This window comes from Aptenodytes patagonicus, chromosome 6 (assembly GCF_965638725.1).
Source record: "Aptenodytes patagonicus chromosome 6, bAptPat1.pri.cur, whole genome shotgun sequence".
NCBI classification, from domain to species: domain Eukaryota; kingdom Metazoa; phylum Chordata; class Aves; order Sphenisciformes; family Spheniscidae; genus Aptenodytes; species Aptenodytes patagonicus.
The window spans coordinates 57,614,293-57,636,292 of record NC_134954.1 but is presented as its reverse complement, the minus strand read 5'-3'; the positions used below and the strand labels follow the sequence as shown (position 1 = coordinate 57,636,292).

Genomic DNA, 22,000 nt, shown 5'->3' with positions numbered 1-22,000 from the left:
GGACTGTGGGAGCCTGTGCATGGGCTGGGGCTGGGACCTGTGCCCCTGGCCGTGGGGGCATCCCCCGGCATCCCCCACACCAGATGCTCGCTGGGCAGCGGGGTGGAAAGCCACCGGCCAGGCTCGTGTCCCCTGCAAGTCAGAGCTGGAGCTGCTGGGAGCCAGCCAGTCCCCCCAGCCTGGCACCAAGTGCCCAGTCATCCGGCACCCTCAGGTCCCTGATTCCCAAGTGATGGAGGATGGAGCGGCACCTCCCAGCATCCCTGCCTGCGCTACCCCAGGTCCCATGGCAGGGACAGGGAGGGTGACACGGGCAGGGTGCGTGGCGCTGGCCCGCAGCCTGCCATCCCCAGGCGCTGGGGTGCTTGGCAGTGCCAGCTGCTGTGCCAGCGCTCAGTGCCAAGGCCGGGCGGGCTGGAGGGAGGCGCGTGCCAAGGCGGCGGGGCGGGGGGATGAGGACACAGCTGCCACCTGGCCCTGCGGGGGGGGCGGGGGGGCAGCCCCGGGTGGAGCAGGGACCCCGGGTTCCCCACTGGCAGCGCAGGGCACGGGGCAGCCGTGCCGGGTCTCCCTCCGTGGGGGAGCGGCTGGAGCAGGAGGTTTACGGAACTGCACTAAGTGACGCAAATGGTTTGAAGCCCATAAAGAGAGACGGTTTTATGTAAGACAACTATATAAAGCTCTGCTGTTCTGCCATTGATGAGATATAGGCCTTTATTTATAGAAGGCAATGTTTGCGGTGCGAGCACTGAAAGCCAGCCAGGGACCCGCAGATAGGGCGTCGAGTCATTTCACATGCAGTTGCCGTCAACACTGTTCACACATTAAAGAAAAAAATTAGCAAGTTTGCAGCCAGTCAGGTGGAAAAAACAATAATTGTCAAAAACCGTATTTCCCCCTTTTTCCAATAACAAATAGCTGAAACGCTGCTGGGGAGGCTTGGGCTTGCTCCGGGAAAGGACAGGCTGAGGTTCCAGCCAGGCTGGGGGATGGAGCGGGCCGGGGGAGGCAGCCGGTGGCGGGAGGAGAGCCCAGGCAGGGGATGCAGGGGTTGCTGACAGCACCCAGGTGGCTGGCAGGGGGTGGATGCCCCTGCCTGGGCATTTATATGTTCGGGACTGGTATAACAGTGCCTGCAGGCAGGGACGATGGTGGAGGGGGGGCAAACACCAGGATATGGCTGAAAGTGCTCACTGCATGGGGGGGCTGTGGACCAAGCCCCACTGGGTTTTCCTGCCTGGCCTGGCATTGCCTCTTCCCGCCTGCGCACACAGGGATGCTCTGAGGATATTTCTTTGCCAGATGTGTCTGGGTTTTTACTGGAGAGCAAGCAGTGAGTCCCTGTGGTCAGAGCGCCCTGCCAAATTTTGTTTCATGCACGAAAGGAGGAAAAACTTCTCATGATTAATTGTGCAATAGGGGAGAACATGCATCTCTCTAACCTGCTCCTTGCCGGTCGCTGGCCTTTTCTCCCAGGCGCTGCCCCGACATGCAGCCAGGGAGGAGGCAGCGAGCTCGTCCCCAGGGCACGCTCCCTGCATGGGCTGCATGTCGAGGGTGCAAGGGCAGGAGGGTGCCAACAGCTCTGCCACATCCTAACTCTGCAAGGGCCGTGAAGGGGAGGAAAGCCAGCCAGGGCTTCACAGCGGGAGAGCAGAGTCAGGCTCGTGCTTGAGCAGCTTCCCTGCAGCTCCCCGCGCGGTTCTGCGGGCGGCTGTGCCCTGCTTACGCTGCAAAACCTTCCCTCTGTGCTCTGAGCCGTGCCCTGGTGTGCTGCGCCAGCAGCAGTTGCAGGCAGGGCACTGCCGGCCCTGTCTGCCCGCGGCTGCATCGCTGTGCCGGCAGCAAGCGGGAGGTGAGGATGGCCCCGCCACTGAGCCAGGGCATATGGCACTGTGCAGTCTTGGGTGGGGGGGCTGGACCTGCACCCTGACCTGCTGGGACATGGGGCTCACGCATGTGCCTGCCCTGTCCCCTGGAGACATCGCTGCCTGCACGGCTGGTCCTCCCCAGCCACCCTCGCACAGGTAAGGAGGGCCCCTCGGCAGATGCACCCCCAGCTTGCCATGCCCCTCTCTGGGCGCAGATGCAAGCCAGAGCATGCTTTGCACCTGAACCGCTGTTAAGCGCTGCCTAAGCTCGGCTGGACTCAACAGGTTTTCTTCCAGCAGAACAAAAGGTTCCCTCCTGGTTGCGGCACTGGGAAGGCCAGCACAGGGGGAGGAGGGGAGGCAGGAAAGCCAGAGGCTGGGAGGACCTGCGGGTCCTGTGTCCCAGTGGCATGGGCGTTGGGGACCCCTCTTTGTGTCGGGGAGCTCAGCTGGGCTGGAGAGCCAGGTTGGTCCCTGCCCACGGTGGCTGGGGCTGGGGGGACCCCCTAGCCTGCTGCCGGCCGCCAGCCCCTGGGATGTGCAGGGTGGGAGGGGAGAGGAGGCACACGCCTGGTCAGAGCAGAGCCCCTGGTTAATCACTAACTGCTGGCCCTCCAGCCAGCAGCTCATTAGCAGTTTAATTCCCGATGCCCAGCGCACTGGAGGGCCGCGTGGCTATGATTGAGATGGCTGCGTTCGTCTGGGCAGCTGCAATCAGGCTGTGGCCCCCCTGCCCCGGTCACAGGCACAATTAGTGGCCATGTCTGCCGTGCCCCCGGGGTGGGCTGGGCAGCGGGTGCTTGCAGGTACTGTGGGTGATGCAAGTGCTGCAAGTGCTGCGGGTGCAGCAGGTACTGTGGGAGATGCAGGCACTGTGCATGCTGCGGTCAGGCATGGGTGAGGCACATTGGTGACAGTGGCTGCAGAGGGCTGGCGGGCAGCCCCGGGGGCAGGAGACCTGTGTTTCCTCCTGTATCCAGCTGTACCCCAGCTGTGCCCAGAGCGTTGCAGTCCCCACAGTGTCATGGGGCCAGGGGCAGCTGTCAGCGGTGTCAGTGGCCGTGACAAGGTGCTGCACTTGGCTGCACAGAGATATCTCACCAGTCTGTCATCCCTGGGGGGCAGTGGCACCCCGCACATCCCCTTGCTGTCCCGTCTCTCCGACACCTGCACCTGCACCCACAGGGCAGCGAAGCGAGGGCTGCGGGTGGCACCCATGTCCCTGCCTGCACCCTGGTGTCCCTGCCACCACCCCAGGCTCTTTCCTGCCCTGGCTCTTCTTCCTCCCAGGCTGGGGCAGGGATGGGCTGGGGGTGCTCACCTGAGCCAGGGGAGCAGGGCAGGGGCAGGAGGGAGCTGGGTGCCCCAGGAGAGCAGGGACCGGCTGTGGATGCTGCCCATGGACCTCATACCCCATCCTGGGCATGCAGAGGTGGGCACTGCCGTGCCTCGCAGCTGCAGGGGGTGTTTGCAGCTTGGCTGCCCCCCTTTGCCCTCCAAACCCTGCTGTGCCCTTCACTCCCGAGCTGCCATCCCTGCAATTTCTTCGCAGCCCAAGGAGGGAGGGAGGGACCGCGTGGCAGAGGGAAGCGTCTCCATCTATCTTCAACACTCCAGCGGCTGGAGCAGGGCAGGGCGGGGGCCTGCGGGTGTCCCCGCTGCAGGGTGTGGTGGGGTGAGGAGGGATGGGGTGCACATGGGGGCAAGCTGGGACTGTGACCCCCATGGAGGAGGCAGGGCCGGCACTGCATCTGCTGCTGCTACCCCCAGGAAGGGCACGGAGCAGCCCGCCTTCCCGGCAGCGCGGGACTGAGGGAACTATGCAAATCCAGCCGAGATAAATGCAAGTATTAATTACGTCCCGGCGGCTCAGCTCCCGTCCGGCCAGGCAGGGTGCTGGGTGCCGCAGCTACTCACGCAGAAGAGACGCGTTTGCACTGGCAGTGTGTCCCCTACGCATATCCCCTGGGTCCCCAGCCTGCTCCTGCCACCCCATTGTGCACCATGCTGTGCAATGCCAGGCCAGCCCTGCTCTCCCAGCCCCGTGGCACTGCCCGGCCTGAGGGGCAAAGCCATCACTGAGCGGGGAGGCAAACAGTCTGAGGCAGAAGCAGCACGAGCGCTGTCAAGCAGCCTGGCGTGCCCGGCTCTGAGGTCCTGCTAATCAGAGAGTGTCTGCAATTATATGTGCTAGTTATGGGCAGAGGTTCACAGCAATTCCTGCCCTGCCAGCACGGTGCTGGTCGCACCAGGGCGCATTGCTCCTGTGCAAGGACAGAGGCAGATAACCAGGGCTGCTCAGCCAGCTTTCCCTGCCCAGGCATGGTGTATCACAGCCAGGCCCCCTGTCCAGCCCCATCCCATCCCCATCCCCATCCCGTCCCATCCCATCCCCATCCCCAATCCCCATCCCCATCCCCATCCCATCCCATCCCATCCCATCCCATCCCATCCCCATCCCATCTCAATCTCCATCCCATCCCGTACTGGACATGGGTCCAGCGTGTGCGGTGCTGTCCTCAAAGCCCCTGCACGTGTGGCTGTGACAGCCACTCCGTCCCCGAGCGCCTGGCTGATCACATCTCAGTGGAGTTGCTTTTCAGAGGGAGTTTTTCTGGCTCTGACCCCCCTGCGCTGCTGCTGCTCTGACATCCTGTTTCCTTATCGCCTGACATGACCTTAATTAACTCCCCGGGCTGATAATGCTCTGGGCTTCTCCTCCAGGAGCTGTATCTTGGCATCACGTCCTGCCTCACCCACTCAGGGACTGCTGCAGAGACTGCACAGGCAGCCTGGAGCAAGGGTGAGAGGGGGCTGCGTGGTGCAGGCAGGGCAGGGCAGTGATAGCTGGGGACACTGGGATGACATGGAGTGGATGGGGCAGTACTGGAGGGGGTGGGTTGGTGCTGCATTGAGGGTTGCAGGGGAGATGCTGACCGAGTGGAGATGGCTGTCCTGGTGCAGAGGTGGGGGTGAGGGCGGGAGGGGGGTCTGTGCTGATGCCCAGGGCAGGCTGGCGCTGGCAGCGGTGCCCGTGGCAGGAACATCCATCCTGGCAGGCAGGGGTGTGGAAGGGTCCTGGCTCCCCTCCGTGCTGCTGCAGGCAGGGTGCAGGGGCTGCTCAGCTGGTCGGGGCTGGGAGCTGGGGCAGGGGCCTCGGGGGGCTGAGCTGTCAGGGCCCCGCCGCCTCGGGGGGCTGCCAGCCCGCCCGGCCACCCCTCTGCTGCCAGCCTGGGTGGATTGAAATGCTGGCACCGATGACTTTTGTAGCCACTTTATCTCCCGCAGTCGGTAAATATTGGTGGAGGGGAGATGATTCAATAGCGAGGTTCGCAGATGAGAATCTCGGTGTGTGATACCGCTAGCTCCATGCCGTGCAGCAGCCTGGCTGCCTCCGCCGCAGCTGCTGCTCGCCGGGGCCGAGCCTGGCATGGGCACAGCCTGGGACCAGTGGAGCTGCTCCCAGCACCTTCTCCCCACAGACTGATTCCCAGCAAGGCACTGGTCTGAGCTTCACTGTGTTGCAGCTCACGTCTCATCCTCCAGCACAGGCAGCTCGGGCCCTGGAGCAGGGTCCCTGCTCGTGGCTTCTGCCACTCAAATGCCACCAGACCTGCAGGCAGCTCTGCCCTGGCAGCATCTGGGGCGATGCCGTGAGCCCTGCAAAAAGCAAAGCGTGCAAAATGCTCTCAGCCAGTCTCCTCGTGGCTTGCAGCCGCACAACCCTCCTCCCCACAGCTCCGAGTCCCCAAAACATTAGTCCTGCCTGTCTCAGGCGCTCAGCTCCTGTCCCCAGGCCCCCAGCCTGGGCAGCAGGTAGGACAGGAGGCCGGTTGTTTCTGGGCCATCTGTGGGCAGGGTGCAGCTTGTCCCCTCTGCTAATCCTGCCTGCAGACACAGTGGGAATTGCATTTTCCTGAAGCTGGGCATGCCGTGGAGACCATGGGCATTATGGAAAGTGTGTACAGTTACTGCTGCTCACAGCATGTGGTGTATGGGCTGCTGCAGGCAGCACATGGTCCTGGGAACGCGGCGCTGGCTCCGAGCACGGGGAAGGGGAGATGGTCTGAAGGACAGAGGTGGGAGCTGCCAGTGCTGCTCCCCAGTATGTGGGAGGTAAAGGGGGCATGAGGAGGGGGAAGGAGTCCCCCAGCTGCAGGGGCAGGTTGTCCCATCCCATCCCTGCCAAGATATGTCTCTGCTCCCACAGCAAGCCCTGGGAGCTGGGAGGAGCCGGGGGGGACTGGGGTGCTCCTGCAGACTCTGAGGACCAGCACAAGCGCAATGTGGCCCCAGCATCCAAGAGGGACAGACACCCCAGGAGTCCTGAGCTCCCCCAGCCCATCACCGTGTGCATGGCGAGCAGAGGATGGGGATACGGGGATACGGGCTGCAGGGTTGTCCCTGGTGCCTGCACCTCATCCCCTGCCCGGCAGCCCCAAGGAGGGAGCCCCCACCAGTGCCGGGGCACAGGGGCTCTGTCAATCAGCCCCTCTGCCCGGGAACACGCGGGCTGGGGAAAGCCAACCCCTATCATGTTTGTTCCATTGATTTAGCGCCGCGGAGAGGGTTTAATCAGCCTTTAGCCTGCACGCTCCAGCATTAAGAACAAATCCATTAGCCACGAGATAACCACAAAGGGTTGCACGGAGGCTCGATGAGGTCCCAGCGCCTTCAAGATGTAAATTGGCAATCAAAGATCAAAGCCGCGCAGCTCCCTAATCTCTAGTAAAAGGGCTCAGCTATTAACGAGCCCTTTCCCACTGGGCTGTGATCACCCCACTTCACTCGGGCTCCCGATGTGCTGGTGGGTTACACCATCACCCCGAATGGCCCCCCGGCCCCCACAGCCCCCCAGGCTGGCCCTGGGGAGGAGGGTGCAGCCAGGGCTCGGGCTGTTTGTCTGCGTGTTGTTTCCTTTGGTTCTGACATGCTGGCGTCAAATTCATGTTGGCAGAGAGAGTGGAGCCCCCAGCATCATCAGGGGTCAGCGGCTGGAGGGGAGGAGAAGGGGAAGAGGTGGGAGCCGGGATGGAGCAGGGTCGTGGGGGAGCTGTGCAGGGCTTATGCGGTGACTTTGGGGACAGGGGGATGCTGGCAGGCAGCTCCCCCTCCCACTGCTCAGGGATTTAGCCTGGTTCAGGCCCTGCCTGGCCGCACCAGGTGGCTCAGGGCAATCCCTGCTGGCCCCAGGGAAATCAGTGCTGGGGACCGTGGCGGGGGGGCAGGCGGCAGGGCGTGGGTGAGGGACCAGGACAGAGCAGGGTGCCTTGGGGCCAAATTCCCCTTTTTGTGGTATTCCTGCCCACCCCATGTCACCCAGGGGCAGGGCATGCATGAGGCCCCGGCTCCCATAGCTGCCCTCCTGGCTTCCGTGCGATGCTGGGGTCAGGCTGCAGGTTGGGGGGCTTCCCTCTGCTCCCTGCCCGGGCCATCCTGCCTGCAGTGGCTCCACGCACGGCCGCCCCGGCAGCCCCGCGAGTCCCACACCATACAGGACAGCCGTGAAGCCGCTGAGCTGTGACAGGAGCTGTGCTGCCAGCACTTCAGCAAATCTCTGGCAGCACAGATGTGTGCTCTGCTCAGCCTGGTCCAGCTCGGGGTCCAGCAGCCCCCCGCATCCCGCTGCAATAGTGAGAGGCTGGGTGAGGTACCCTGGGACAGGTTGGCAGGGGACCCATCAGCCCTGGCAGCGGGGAGCAGAGGGATGTGCCCAGCTCTCCTCCTGTCCAGGGATCCACTCTGCCAGCTGCCACTCAGCGAGGTGCCGCTCGTGCTCTTGCCACCTTGCAAGAGGAGCAGGCAGTGAGGCGCTGGCAGCACTTCAGCCAGGGTGACAATAAATCATATCAGTGTAAACCCATCCGTAGGCAGCAGGATAACCCCCGTGACAAGCCCCCAGACAACATCTGCACCATGTCAGTGCTGTGGATTTACAGATAAATGCCATGGCTGGAGGGACAGTGTCTGTGCCAGCACCTGCCGGCTCCCAGGAGGCGGCCCCCCTCCTGCCCACCCCTGCCCTGCAGCTGCAGGAGCTGCCAGGGCCAGGCTGGGGGTGACCCAGCGACATTGGCTGTGGTGTGCCCAGTGGGATGAGCAGACGGAGCAGAGTTGGTCTGGCACCCATCAGGGGAGCACCTCGATAGGTGAGGATGGAGGGACGGGGACATGCAGGGTGAGGTGGCATTGCCCTGCCTGCTGTCCTGGCCCTGCTGTGTCCTACATGCACCATCCCGAGGAGCCCTGCATCCTCCATCCACCCATGGGGGCACGGGCATTGCATAGGCTGGACCACCAGAGCACATGTGCGGGGGCAAAGACCAGGAAATGTGTGTGTGCATGTGTGACGCTGGCAGCGTGTCCCCGAGGCTGTGTGACAGTGCCAGGCGTGAGCAGCACCATGTATGAGACAGCACGCTCCGTGGGTGCAGCCCGTGTGCACATCCCTGTGTGCGTGTGTGTCCCTGTGCAGCCACCCCGCTCCGGCTGGGCAGCGGGGGGGATGCATGTGTGCCAGGCGTGGGGTGCCGGCATGTGCCCGCCAGCGCAGCGGGCCTGGCGGAGGCTGCGGAGCGAGGCGTGCTGGCAGCAGCCGCTGCCCCAGGCCAGCGCTCCCCGGCTCAGCTCTTACATCTCCTGGCGGCGCGGCCCGCGCAGCCGTGGGAGCAGTAATGAGATGGAGCAGCAGAAGGACGGCGAGATAAGGCTGCCTGCGCTGCCCCAGCAGATTAAACGCTGGGATTAAGCAGGCGGTGCCAGCTCTGCTGCCTTTTTATCTCGCTGCTTCTCCCCTCTTATTCTCCCGCAGTCGATAGTGAACGGTCTCTGAGCTGTCAGCAAAGGAAATTGCTTGTTAACCCTTCGGGGACAGGCGGCGCAGCTCTCCCTGCACGGTTGCTTTCAAAGAGAAGCGGTCCCCAGGGACGGTGCTGCCTGGAGAGCTCTGCCTGTGCTGGGCAGGAGAGCAGCGGGGACTGCAGTGCTGCGTGCTGCCTCCCCGCAGTGCCCCGGCACGCGAAGGGGAGCGAGGCAGGGCCGGTGGCACCCAGGATCTGCTGCTGTCTCTCAGCCAAAAACCACCAGCATTCAACCCGCATCGTGCAGAGGCACTGATGTACTTGCAGGGCAGGGGACATCCTGCGGCACTGGGGTCCCTGCAGGGTGACAGCAGCCAGAGAGCAGAGGCTGTCTGAGCTCCACAAAGGAGCCCCGGGAACCCTGCGTACCCCACTTTCAGGTATCTTTGATGTTCCCTGCTTTCTCCAGCCTGCAGGATGGATGGACTCAGCGCTACATCTCTGCATGAAACCACAGGGCTGGGGATCCTTCCCTGGTCCTGGGGCCAAGTGGCACAGAGCGGCTGTGTCTGCACAGCACCACGCATGGCACTGGGTCTCCTCCAGCTGCCAAGAGGAGCCCGCTACCCAAAACCATAATTATTGCTCTGTGTGTGTGTGTGCGTGTTTTGTTGGGTTTGCAGCAGCGAGGCTGGGCTGCAGCCCATCCCAGTGCTTATCCATAGCGTGCTGTGCTGCATGCCCAGGGGCAGCGTGCCGGGCGCAGGGGGTGTCTGAGGATGGGAAGCCGGCTGGAGAGCACTGGAGGGATGCACAGAGCAATGGCAGGACTGCTGCTTGGCACAGTCCAAACCTGGGCCAAGGAGCATGTTAGCAGCTCAGCGAGCTTGCTCTGACATGTTTGGGGTTGCAGCTTTCGTCCACCTTTCCCATGGGGACCCTGAGCCCCTCCTGGCTCTGCCCCATGGCTTTCCCCATCTTCCTCTGGGGGGAAGCAGGAGGCAGAAAAGTGGGGCAGAAACTTCCTGCAACCCCAGCACCTGACCCTCGTGCTACCAGAGTAGGCAGGCAGCATGCTCAGCATCTCAGAGAGGCTTGCTGGCTGCCGACATGCTGAAGTGGGCTTCCCTGGCTCGTGCTCCCCTGCCTCTCTGCACCCCTGCCCTGTGCTGCAGCATGCCTCCCTGCTCTGCCAGCAGCCCCGGCACTTCATCTTTTGCAATTCCCTTGGTGTTGGCTCCTTCACCTACCCAGGTGACCCTTTTGGTGGATGCTTTAAAGTGCATAGTGCAAGCAAACCGTATGAAAGCACAAGCTACCAGGAGATCTGCAGGGAGCAGGTTAGCCCCAGCCAGGGCAGTGGTCCCGACCTGGGTGGGATGCTGCCCCATGGCCGCTGTGGGATGGAAAGGGCAGAGTCATGCGTCTGCGTGGGCCAGGGACCTCACCGGAGCAGTGTGCAAGCCCTGGGCAGGCGAGGCTGAGGAAGCTGCCAGGGAGCTGGAGCAGATGCTGTGCCAGGCAGCCGGGCTGTGCAGGCGAGCAGAGCCTGAATCAAGAGAGGAAACCGGGAGTGATTGGCACGTGCGGGCTGGCAGGCTGGAGGCTGCGAGGAGATGGGATTGCTGTTTATAAATACATCAAGGGAGTAAACACAAGGGAGGGAAGAGAGCTATTTAAGCTAAGGGACAATGCTGGCATGAGAACAAATGGTACAAACTGACCATGAATACATTTAGGTTGGAAATGAGGAGCTGAGTGAGATTCTGGGACGAATTCACCCCAGGAGCAGTGGGAGGGGAAAGCACAACTTTGCGATGGCACTTGCTTTGCTATCAGAGGCAGCTGTGTGCTGCCGCGCCTGCGCAGCGGGGCCAAGAGGTGAGGACGTGGGGTCCTCAGCCCCTCACATCCGTGTCACAGCCACCCTGGCTCCGTGTGGCACTGGCGGTATGGCCCCCTCTGGCTCCTGGCTTGGCCGGTGCAGGACTCATGGGGCGATGGCTTGCAGGGAGAGCTCCTTCCCTGACACACGAGTTTGGGTGTGCTGTCACGGATGCTGCTCCTGAAAGCAGGATGGTGCCAATGTCCCCTTGCCTTACTGACGTCACTGGCAGCGCTGGGGCAGATGCGCTGGGAAGGTGTCCTGGCCCGTGCGCACGGTGCATCCCTCTGCCATGCATCGCATCCCTGTGCTCCTGACCTGCCAGGAACAGGGAGCCCTGGTCCAGATCTTGCCCACTCCCGGGGGGCACTGTGCTGCACACTGGCCCCAATGCAGCAGCCTGGCGGTGACCTGCTCGCCATGCCTGGCGCCGGGGCTTGTGTGCCTCCCACTGCTCTGCCCGGCTGGCAGCGCAGCCCGTGGCACAGCTGAGTACTTGGTATTCCAGCAGCGAGCCTGCTTGGCACGAGAGGGGTTCTGCTGGCCCCACACACCCACGTCTCCTCTGCTGGCTCAGGCCTGGCCAAGGGGGCTCAGCTGGCAAGGGTTGGCCTGTGGCACACAGAGAGGCACATCTGCGGTGGCAGGAGGAGTCCCAGCCCCTCTGAGATATGCCCGCAGCATCCCCCAGACCTGCTGCTGCCCCACTGCTCTCCCTCCTCCTCGGGAAGCAGGTCGGGGCGCCGGGGATGATGCTCCAGAGTGTGGCCCTTTGCAGCCCTGCTCGGGGCCAAAGGTGCCTTGCTCTGCCAGGACTGAGGCTGCAGAGCCCTACACCCCATGGAGGCAGGAGCCCCGGCCCCCACTAGCAGGGCTGCATCCCACAGGAGCCATCCTGGCAGCTCTGCATGGGGCAGGGGGCTGCGTCGAGGGGCTGTCAGTATGGGGGATGGATGTGCCGCCACCAGAGCTGGGGTCGAGCCAATTCCCCAACACCTCCTGGGAGCGGGGAAGGGAAATGGTGCGACCATGCATGAGAGGGGACGTTTGCAGAGGTGAAAACATCCCACTGGCTCAGAAAATTGCTGCAGAATCGGGCTTGAAATGAGTTGAAATTGCTGAATCCAAGCGGATCTCATATCCTGGGCAGTTGCAATGCTGGCGTCAGCGCTGCGGCTTCCCTCCTGGGGCACCCAGGCGGGGCCTGGCTGCGTTGTGCAGGGGGAGCGGGCTGCCGGGGATGCGGCGGGGGGCTCCAGCAGAGCCGGACTCTGGGGCCGTGATGGCTGTGGCGGGGGGCAGGAGCAGAGTGGGGGGCAGCATGCATGGGCATGCTGTTTTCCCAGCTCTGCCAGTGTCGTTCCAGTTTGGCCCCAGCTCCTGCACCGTGTCTCCTGGCCAGGGGCACCCCTGTGCCTCCAGCTGCCTGCGCTCACTCAGGAAGCAGCATTTCCAGTTTTGGAGGCTGCTTTCCTTTATACCACAGCCCTGTCCATGCTGATTTGCTCTCTGGGCTGGGATACCTGGAGATCACCCTCAAGGTTACACCTGGACTAGCATCCCCGCGAAGCCCAGGGTGGGCAGCACTCCAGTGTCTTCCCATCCCTGTCCCCATCCCCATCATGCCCCAGTGATGACTGTTCTCAGGGGTGTCTCTATGCTGGGATACTTGCTCCTGCATGGTGTGCCCATGCCCAAGGCCTGCCTGCCAGCTGTGTGTCCCAGCGGGGACATGGGAGCAGGGCTGTGTGTCCCAGCAGGGATGTTGGAGCAGGGCTGGGTGTCCCAGCAGGGATGTGGGAGCAGGGCTGGGTGCCCCGGGCATGCAGGAGCAGGACCTGCCAGTGCCGCATGTGCTGCAGCTCGTTTCCCTCGCATGCAGACATTTGGCTGAAAGCTTAGCATGGCCTCTTGTCTCCTCAGAGCAATCAGGATTTGTCACTGCTTGCAATGTTTAACATCCTCTTCCAGAGGCTAAATACTGTGGGGAGCTGTGTAAGCCGTGGAAATACCGGCGTGAGCTGGGATCAGCCAGAGGCTGGCACAATGGGCTGGCAGCAGTGGGGATGGGGGACTGGGAGTGCATGGGACTGGTCCTCGTGTCCCCAGTGCTCATGGGTGGGTTGGCGTGAGATGGGGTGAGGATGCTGGGAGCCAGCACCTTGCTCCTATGGGGCTCCCCTCAACAGGGGGGGCAGGACAGCAAGTCCCAGGGGGGTGGAGGGGACTTGGGTGGCCCCGGAGCTGTGTGGGGTGGGGAGGAGGATGGCACGACCTCCGGCGATCTCTGGCTGGGATCCGCCTGCCAAGGCAGAAGCAGCTATTTCTGTCAAGGTCAGCGTGTCTCCACAGCAGAGAGCAGGGAAATGAGGAATCGTGTCGAGAAATTACCTCCCTAATGGGGTCTCCCCTGCATGTGAGCACAGCACGGGGATGCCGGTGTGCGGCGGCTGAGCAGGGAGACCGGCATGCAGTGAGGGAATCCTGCCACCCCAGCGCCAAGGCTGCGGCACCCATGGGTGCCCGGTGAGTGAAGCAGGATGCCCAGGAGCCCGTGACCCAGGCGTCGTCCCTGGCTGGACACGTGTGCTCCAGCCCTGCAAGGCACTTTTCTGGGTCAGCTGTGGGGAGGAAATCATGTTCCCCATACAGGCAGGCTCTCCTCTGCCCTTCCTCCTCCTCCTCCTCCTCCTCCTCCTCCTCCTCCTCACGCACTCCCTGTTATCTAACTGGGTTTGTCATGCTGGAAAGGCAAAACCCTTCAGGACTGTGCTGTGCTCTCGCCAGCGCAATTTCACAGCTGGCCTTGGCACCCTGGCAGCCGACAAGTGAGTAACTCAGCTGGGTGCCACCGGCATCCCTGCCCTCCCCGTGCGCCCCTGCAGCTGTGCCCACTTGCCTGGGGCTGCAGGGGACAGGAGACAAGGCCACCGCCACTGCTGGACCTTCTCCTCCAGTCCTGCCCAGCACCGGTCCCTGTCCCCAAGCTGTCTGTTCCCACGTGCCCCAGCCTATGCATCCTGTCCCCATCCCTCACCCTGCCCCAGGGTGATTGTGATGCTGCCTGGAAAAGTCTGAACTGACATGAGATGGAAGCGTTCAGAGAAATGACATTTCCTCCAGCCTGGGAAGCTCATCCTCCGTTTAAAGAAAACTAATATAAAAGCTGCCCTGGTGTGCAAGGGGCTGATGGTATCAGGCTGGCAGCCTCCAGCTCTCGGAGCCACAATAAATCTCAGCAAAGAGCCAAGACAGCTCGAGCAGCCCCACGCAGATGCGCCGGCACGGGGGGGTGCGGGCCGCTGAGCCGTGTTCCGGGGACGGTGCAGGGACACACAGGCTGGAGGGAACAGCTCAGTGTGGGGTGGGGTGACCCACTGGGCCGGTCCCGAGGGTGCAGAGAGCAGGGAGCTCGCCGCAGTGCTCCTGCTCACACTGGCGTTGTGCCGTGGCGGGGGTGGTGCCAGGACCGGTGACAGCTCTGGGGCGTGGGGCCGTGTGGGTGGGGAGGGCCGCTCCACAGCCCTGGCTTTGTGTCCCCAGGGGGCTGAGCTCTGTCCCAGGGAAGCACTGCGGCCCCGCAAGAGCATTTGCTCCTCCAGCAAAGCAAGCGGCAGCGCTGGCAGCCCGTGGCGGGCGGGATGGGGACCGTCCTTCCCAGGGCACACCGTGCCGTGGGGCTGGCCGCTCCCCACTGCTGCCCGGACGACGCTGCCGTCGGCGGGGCTGGGACGCTGCCCTCACCTGCCCTGCGCTGTGCCGCGGCAGGACCCGAAGGCGGGGCTGCGATAGGAGCCAGGGAGGGCAGCTGGGGGGCCCGATCCTGCCTGGCCCGGCTCTGCCCTGGGGACGGCGGGGCCGGGCCGGGCGAACGGGTGCTGGGGAGGGAGGGTGCCCGGCGGGGCCGGCGCTGCGCGCCCTGTGCCGCCCAAACGTGGGGCCCTGCTGCCCCCTGCCGGAGCCCTCACCCACCGCCCGGCCTGCGGCTGCCGGGAGCCGGGCTACCGGGGTGCCGGGGCCTGGCCCTGGCCAGAGCCAGCGAGGGCCAGACTGGCACCCTGGGTGCCTTTGGGCTGGGCTTCTCCCTGCTGCGGGGCAGGGCATGCAATGGAGGTGGGGTGGGAGGGAAGTGCCCTGCCACCCCTGGGCACTGGAGATGCTGCCCACTGCCTCCGCTCACCTCCCTCGGCGCCCATCCCATTCCCTGAGGCCAAACCCCGTTCCTGACCTGCCTGGCGTCCTCCTGTGCCTGTCACCAAGCTGCCAGGTTGGATCCTGGCCGGGTCCCCAGGATGGCTACAGAGTCATGCCTTGCTCAGGCAGCAAGGCCGGCAGCGTGGCTGGTGCTGGGAGTCACTGCTGAGGCGAGCAGGAGCTCCCCTCTTTCCAGTCCCCCCTTTCACCACTGCCCTCCTCCTGGGGCTGCGGATGCCCCCCCCCCCCCCCCCCCCCGGGGCCAGCCCGTGCCTCGGCAGGGCTGGTGCCAAAGGTGTGTGCCTGGGAGCAGCGGCAGCAGGAGATGAGAGGCTGCCAGGGAGCGCGGTGCTGAGCTTTGAAGGCACCCTGACAGGCTGTCGGGGCCCTGCCAGCCATGCTGACAGCCTGGTGCAGAGACACACCTCCCCCCCACCGCCACCGCGCTCTGATCACAGCCTCACCGTCACTTCAAAGCACCCGCCGGGCTCAGGTGGGCTCCCACGCAGCCTCCCGCCCCACAGCTTTACTCCTCCTGCCCCACAGCCCCGCTTCTCCTACCCCACAGGGCCCAGATCCACTGAAGTCCCCAGCTCCAGGGTGGGGGATACCAGGGTACAGCACTGGGGACCAAGGTACGCATGTGGTTTCGAGCAGCGCTGGCAATGCCCCCCCCCAGGCCTGGCACTGTCCTGCCTCTGTGGGGCAGGGCCCCCAGACCCAGAGCAGCCACAGTTGGGGACCCTGGGGGTCCAGGCAGGGATCCGGGGGGGGCTGCAGTGCCAGGGCAGGGGACAATGGGGATGAGCTGGGGCGCAGCATCCCTAGGCACAGGGCTCACACGGTGTGGCTGGGACAGGGCATCACCATCCAGACGCGGGTGCCCACCATGCTGGGGCACTGGGTGCTGCCAGTTCACCCTGCCTGGGGTAATGCAACACACCTCCCCCGTCCCAGCCCGGCTCAGGGAGGAATTTTCCATTCCCGAATGGAGGTTGGGGGAAGGCGTGTGTTTGCAGCAGCCCCCTCCTCTCCCTCCCCTCGCCCGTCACCAGAACAGCTCGGGAAGGCGCCTGCCACATTCGTCTCCAGGAAGGTGCAGAGCAAAAGCCTCCCGGGAGTGAGAGATCCCTGGAGGGGACCAGCGACCCCAGGCAGCCTCAGGGGCAGACTGCATTCCACTTTCCAGAGGAGCCACCCTGCCTGCAGCCATGCCGCTGCCCCTTGCCTGCTGCCAGGATGGGGAAGCCCTGGCAGTGGCTCGGGACGGTAGTGCTGCCCAGCTCACCATCGGCGTCCTGCGAGCCACCAGGATCCCTGGGCTGCACTACATGTGCACCCGGCCGCAGTCCCGCCTGCGCCGCCTGCTCTGGAGCCTGGCCTTCCTGGCCTCCGCTGGGCTGCTGGCCACCGGTGCCGCTGACCGCCTGCACCACCTGCTCTCGCACCCTGTGCACATCCGGGCGCGCCTCGCCTGGGCCCCCCAGCTCCGCTTCCCAGCCGTCACCCTCTGCAACCCCAACCGGGCACGCTTCCTGCGCCTCACCAAGCCCGACCTCTACTCGGTGGGGCAGTGGCTGGGGCTGGCCCAGGAGAACCGCTCGCTGGTGCCCGAGATGCTGGCCGTGCTGGGGGAGGACCGGCGTGCGTGGCTGATGCGTCTCGCCAACTACTCACGCTTCTTGCCACCCCGCCGCTCCGAGCACACCATGCAGAGCTTCTTCCACCGTCTGGGCCACCAGATCGAGGACATGCTGGTGGAGTGCCGCTTTCAGGGAGAGCGCTGTGGCCCCCAGCACTTTGCCCCCGTGAGTCCCCTCCTGGCAGGGGCAGGACAGCTGAACTGCCCCATGGGTGCTGGGAGCAATGCTTCACACTATCCCATCAAGGGCAGAGGGGTGGCAGCGGGGGGGGGAGGGGGAGGCTTTGATGAGCCCTTCCAAGGGCCATGCAAGACTGTTCCCCCTTCCAGCACCTCCATGAGATTGGAAAGGTGTCCCTGGACCTCATCCTGCTTGCAGGACGCCCTGCCAGATCCCTGCCGGCTCCCTCACCCCTCCCCTTTCTCCATCCCCAGGTCTACACACGCTATGGTAAGTGCTATACCTTCAATGGGGACCGGAGGAACCCGCGCGTGACCCGCCAGGGCGGCATGGGCAACGGGCTGGAGATCATGCTGGACATCCAGCAGGAAGAGTACCTGCCCATCTGGAGAGAGACCAGTGAGTGGGGCCACGACTCGGGCAGGGAACAGGCGAGGGGTGCTGGGAGGGAGGGCTGCTGGGCAAGCAGGGCACCCCGGAGGGGGGGCTATGGGGCAAGCGGGGCACTGGAGGGGTGCTGGGCCCCAGGGTGCAGGTGCTCGGTGAGTGCAGGCATGCAGCCCCTCTGTCCTTCTTCCGCAGATGAGACATCATTCGAAGCTGGCATCCGGGTCCAGATCCACAGCCAGGATGAGCCGCCCTACATCCATCAGCTGGGCTTTGGTGTCTCGCCCGGCTTCCAGACCTTCGTGTCCTGCCAGGAGCAGCGGGTAAGGCAGGATGCCCCACAGCCCCTGGGGAGGTGCTTGCAGGCACCCAGCCCGACGCGGCCCTGCAGCGATGCCCCTCTCACCCCGGCAGCTCACCTACCTGCCGCAGCCGTGGGGGAACTGCCGGGCCAGCGTGCAGGGGGAGCAGACGCTGCCCGGCTACGACACCTACAGCATTGCCGCCTGCCGCCTGCAGTGTGAGAAGGAGGCTGTGGTGCGGAGCTGCCACTGCCGCATGGTCCACATGCCAGGTGAGGGGTGTGCATGACGGCGTGGGGGCACCCCACTGCCCCGACAGTCCCACCCGGGGCTGTCTCGGCCCCCTACAGCCTGCACCCAAAGATCACCCCTGCCCCATCCCTCTGCACCCAAGTGTCCCTCCCACCCCATCCTTCTGCACTCGAGAGTCCTCACTGCCCCATCCCTCTGCACCCAGGGACCACCCCATCCTCTCCGCATGCTGGGTCAGCCCCTGTCCTACCGTCCTTACACGCCAGGTCAGCCCTTTCCCTGTCTGCCTTGTACCCAGGGGCCCCACTGCCCCAGACAACCTGCACCCAAGGGCCACCCGTTCCCCATCCCCTCTGCACCCAGGGGCCACCCTTGCCCCACTGCCTTTAGGGGAGTGAGTCAAGGGCGGGGGGCAGAAGTGGGCCAGACTCCACCCTGCCAACCAGCTGCTTCTCCACAGGCAATGAGTCCATCTGCTCCCCCAACGTGTACATTGAGTGTGCTGACCACACGCTGGGTAGGTGCGGTGGCAGGCGGGTGGCTGGGGGCCAGCCGGGTGCACCCGGGGAGGGGGTTGGGGGGGTGCAGCCATGCCAATGGGTGCGTGCCCCCAGACGCAGCAGTGGAGGACAGCCAGGAGCGCTGCAGCTGCCCCACACCGTGCAACCTGACGCGCTACGGCAAGGAGATCTCCATGGTGCGCATCCCCAACAAGGGCTCGGCGCGCTACCCTCGCCGCAAGTACAACAAGAACGAGACCTACATCCGGTGAGATGCCGATGCTGGGGTGTGCCGGGGGGGGGTGGGCAGGGGGCTGGGGACCTGGGGGACGCCCACCTCACTCCTGTCAGTGTGTGGGGAGCAGGTCCTGGCATGTGCGGTCCCTGCAGCATTCTCTGCCCAGGGTGGCTGTGACTAGAGCATCTCCCTGACCCACCCATGTCCTCCCAGCCCTCCTGCCAGCATCTCCCCACCTCACCGTCCCTCCCAACCTGCGACATGCCACTTCCATGTCCCCACCGCACCTGGGAGCTGGGGGGCTGGCGGACAGGGTCACGAGGTTTGGGGGGCAGTGGGGGTGGGAGAGTTGGTGGTCAGCCCTCCTTGCCAAGCACTATGGTGTCCCCACAGGGAAAACTTCCTGGTGCTGGACATCTTCTTTGAGGCGCTCAACTACGAGGCCATTGAGCAGAAGAAAGCCTACGACCTTGCCGGGCTCCTCGGTGACTCCCCCCACCTTTCCCTGGGATCCCGAGGCGCGGAGCTCTGGGTCCCAGCCCAGGAGGGTATAGGGCTGGTTGGGGAGGGACCGCATGGGGTGGGAGCCAGCTGCAGCATGGCTGAAGGGTGGGCATGCTGCTGGCCGTCCCCTGTCCCACATGTCCCCTGCTCCCTCCGTCCTGCTGCCCCTGCCCCCATGACTGCTCTGTCCCCCGCTGTCCGGCAGTCCTGGCACTGCCTGCAGCTCTGCTGGCCCACCCTGGGCTCCCAGCGGGCTGCACAGCAGCTCCCGGTGACCATCTCACCCTCCTCCTCCCCAGGGGACATCGGGGGACAAATGGGCCTGTTCATCGGCGCCAGCATCCTCACCATCCTGGAGATCCTGGGACTATGTCTATGAGGTGCGCTGAGCCCTCGGGGCTGTGGCTCGGTGGTGGGAGTGGGGCCGTTGCACGCAGGCGAGGTGTAGAGCGGGGACCAGGCTCCCCGGGGAGGGGGTGCTGTACATGGCCACCCCAGAGGGCTACCTACAGCCCCCAAATCGGGGAACTCACAGCAGGAGTGAGTGGGAGGAGGACAGGTCCCGCAGCATCCCTCGGTGACCTGAGGACGGGGAGGGTGGCGGGCAGAGGTGCTGTCCCCACTGTCAGCCCCGTGTCCCCAGGGCAGGCAGGGGAGTGGGAGGCAGGTCCATGCAGAGAGGGGTGCCCACACACGGGGTGCTTGCCTGCGTGCGGGTCCAGGGCTGACCCCCCATCTGCACCCAGGTGATACGGGACAGGGTGAGCCGGGTCCTGCGCCGCTCCAAACCGCCCCTGAAGAAGCCCTCGGGCAGCATCGCCACGCTGGGACTGGAGGAGCTCAAGGACCAGGTACCCCCGTGGGGGGGAGCTGCCCAGGGGTCTGCGAGGAAAGGGCCTGGGCAGCATCTGCCCTCACCCCAGGAGGAAGGGACATCATCCCAAGAGTGAGGGACAGCGCAGCTCCACGTTTGGTGACCTCAGCCTACAGAGCTGGGGCAGTCTCGGGGTGACAGGGAGCTGGGTGCTCCTGGGGGGGCTCCTGGGGACAGGCTATGCTGGCTGGCGGGGGGGGGGCAGGTTGCATGGGTTCTGTGCCCACCTCACTGACTGCCATTCCCACAGAGCCCCTGCGAGACACTGGGCCGGCACGTGGAGGGTGCCTACAACGCGGGCATCCTGCCCAACCACCACCACCGCCACCACTACCCTCACCAGGGTGTCTTCGAGGATTTCGCCTGCTAGGCCAGCTCGGTACTGGGGGGGGCAGCCCCCCGCCACCCCCCTCCCCACCATCCGCATGGAGAGGGACTGCGGCACTGGGCGTGGTGGGCGCAGGCCCCCGCCTCCCCCACCCCACCACTGGGACCGGCTGTGCCGTTCGCCCCCAGTGATGCCACTGGAGCTGCCTCAGCACCGGCACTGGCACCGGAGCAGCCCCCCAGCCCTTTTGCCCATCCCCTCCACTTGCCCCCAGCACACTGGCTCAGCCCTGTCTGAAGCACGCGGCATGGAGGGGGATGGGCACACTGTGGGGGTTTGGGGGAGCAGCGGGGTGCAGGGCAGAGGGACCCTGGCGATGCAGAGCATGCAGGGGGTAAGCTGGGGTTCCTGCGAGCCCCTCCAAGTGCTCCCCTGCTGACCCTCCCTGGGTGGGGGTCTCTGCGCTGCATGGTCCCCCCAGGAGAGAGACGTGCCTGGAACAGCTTCACCGCGCCCCAGGGACCACCACTCTGCCACCTTCCTGCTGCAGGGCAGGGCAGCATTGCAGGGCACCCCTCTGAGCAGCACAGCCCCCCGGCCAGCCCAGGGACACCCCACCTGCAGCCACACCTGCATGGCACGACCCTGACCCCTGGCGCCACCACCACTGTGACACCCCCCCCAAACATCTGCCCGCCCTTCTCCAGCCTCATGCAACCTGCCAGGGCTGCAGCCCCCCCATCACTGTTCCCAGCCAGACCCCTGCACTGTGACACCCCCACACACTCCAGTGTTGGCCCACGATAGCCCCCAGTCATTGCAGCACTGCAAACCTACTGCCTCCCCCCTCTCCTGCCCCCAGTCCACCGTGCCCCCCCCAGCCCTCCCCATCCTCTCCTTGCCCAGGTACTGCCCAAAGCGGCTCGTCCCTTGGTGCAGCCACCCGGCACAGCCCAGGTGGCGCAGGGTGGTCCTGCCCGCGCTCCCCTGCCTGTGGCCACTCTTTTGCACCATGCACGTACCCCTTGCCATGCTCCCACCCCCTGGGTGCTGAGCACCTGCTGTGCCTCCCCCAGATTGTACACGGTTAGGAGGGTGCCCCATGCCCAGCACCGCCCGGACACCCACAGCCCAACCCGCCGGCCAGAGCCTCGGCCAGGACTGGCACCCACAGTCCTCCTGCCTGCCCCGAGATGGCAGGACCCACAGCAGGACCCACAGCGCTCCCCCTGTCCTGTCAGACATTGCCTCCTCCCCCTCCACTGTAGCAGACACCAGCGCAGGGCAAACCGCCCCAAAATATCTCAGGAGGGGGGGTGGGCTGGCAAAGCCCCCCTCGACACACACACGCAGCAGAGAGGGGGACCCCAGGGCAGGAATTTGGGACCTCTGGGGGAGGCTGGGGTTGAGCCAGGTGGCCCCTGGCCCTGTTGGTTTGGTCCCTATCCCTGGTACCCGTAGACAGAACACGGCCATGCTGCGCCGTGGCCAAAGCCATAGATGCAGGAGGAGCCATCATCCTTGCAGCCCCCCATGGCCCCACATGTGGGAGACACAGGGCAGGGACCGGAGCACCAGCCTGGTGATGTGCCCGGCAGCCCTGGCTCTGGGTATGCGCAGCCCAACGGCCCCCCAAAATATGCATCCATGTGGAAACATGTTCCCTGTTGGTGCAAGCACCCAGCTGCATGGTGTCCTGTGTCCCCTTGCATGGGGGGACACACAGCAAGCCTCCCAGCAGGGCAGGTGCAGCAGTGCTCCCTGGGGAGCCCCTCCAGAGCACCCTGTGCCAGCTCCCCATGGGGTCTCCCCACACCCACCCACAAGCAGGAGTGTCACCAGAGGGGTGCCGTGTGTTAGCCTGGGGACGTGCCACGGCCATGCCAGCCAGCTCTCCTCCAAGGTCTCCTGCGGCGGGTGGAGGGGGTGCTGGATGTGGCTCCCTCCCTGCCAGTGGGAGCAGCGAGCCCCGAGCGGGGTGGGCACGGGCACCGCGGCGGGAGGGCCGGCACGAACGCCCTCGTGCTGGTGAACGTGAGAGA

At 64.9% G+C, this 22,000-nt stretch overlaps 1 protein-coding gene across 1 annotated transcript in view; it reads left to right on the top strand.

The window, feature by feature from the left end:
- ASIC4 (acid sensing ion channel subunit family member 4) overlaps positions 1-20,819 on the top strand; it is a 28,812-nt gene extending 7,993 nt beyond the window's left edge. Inside the window, 10 exon segments of the mRNA XM_076342802.1 lie at positions 16,828-16,972; positions 17,156-17,283; positions 17,375-17,534; positions 17,975-18,031; positions 18,129-18,282; positions 18,646-18,737; positions 19,056-19,120; positions 19,122-19,136; positions 19,503-19,607; positions 19,881-20,819. Of these exon segments, the coding sequence (XP_076198917.1) occupies positions 16,828-16,972; positions 17,156-17,283; positions 17,375-17,534; positions 17,975-18,031; positions 18,129-18,282; positions 18,646-18,737; positions 19,056-19,120; positions 19,122-19,136; positions 19,503-19,607; positions 19,881-20,000 (1,041 nt within the window). The 3' untranslated portion in view covers positions 20,001-20,819.
- Positions 20,820-22,000: the final 1,181 nt, after the last annotated feature.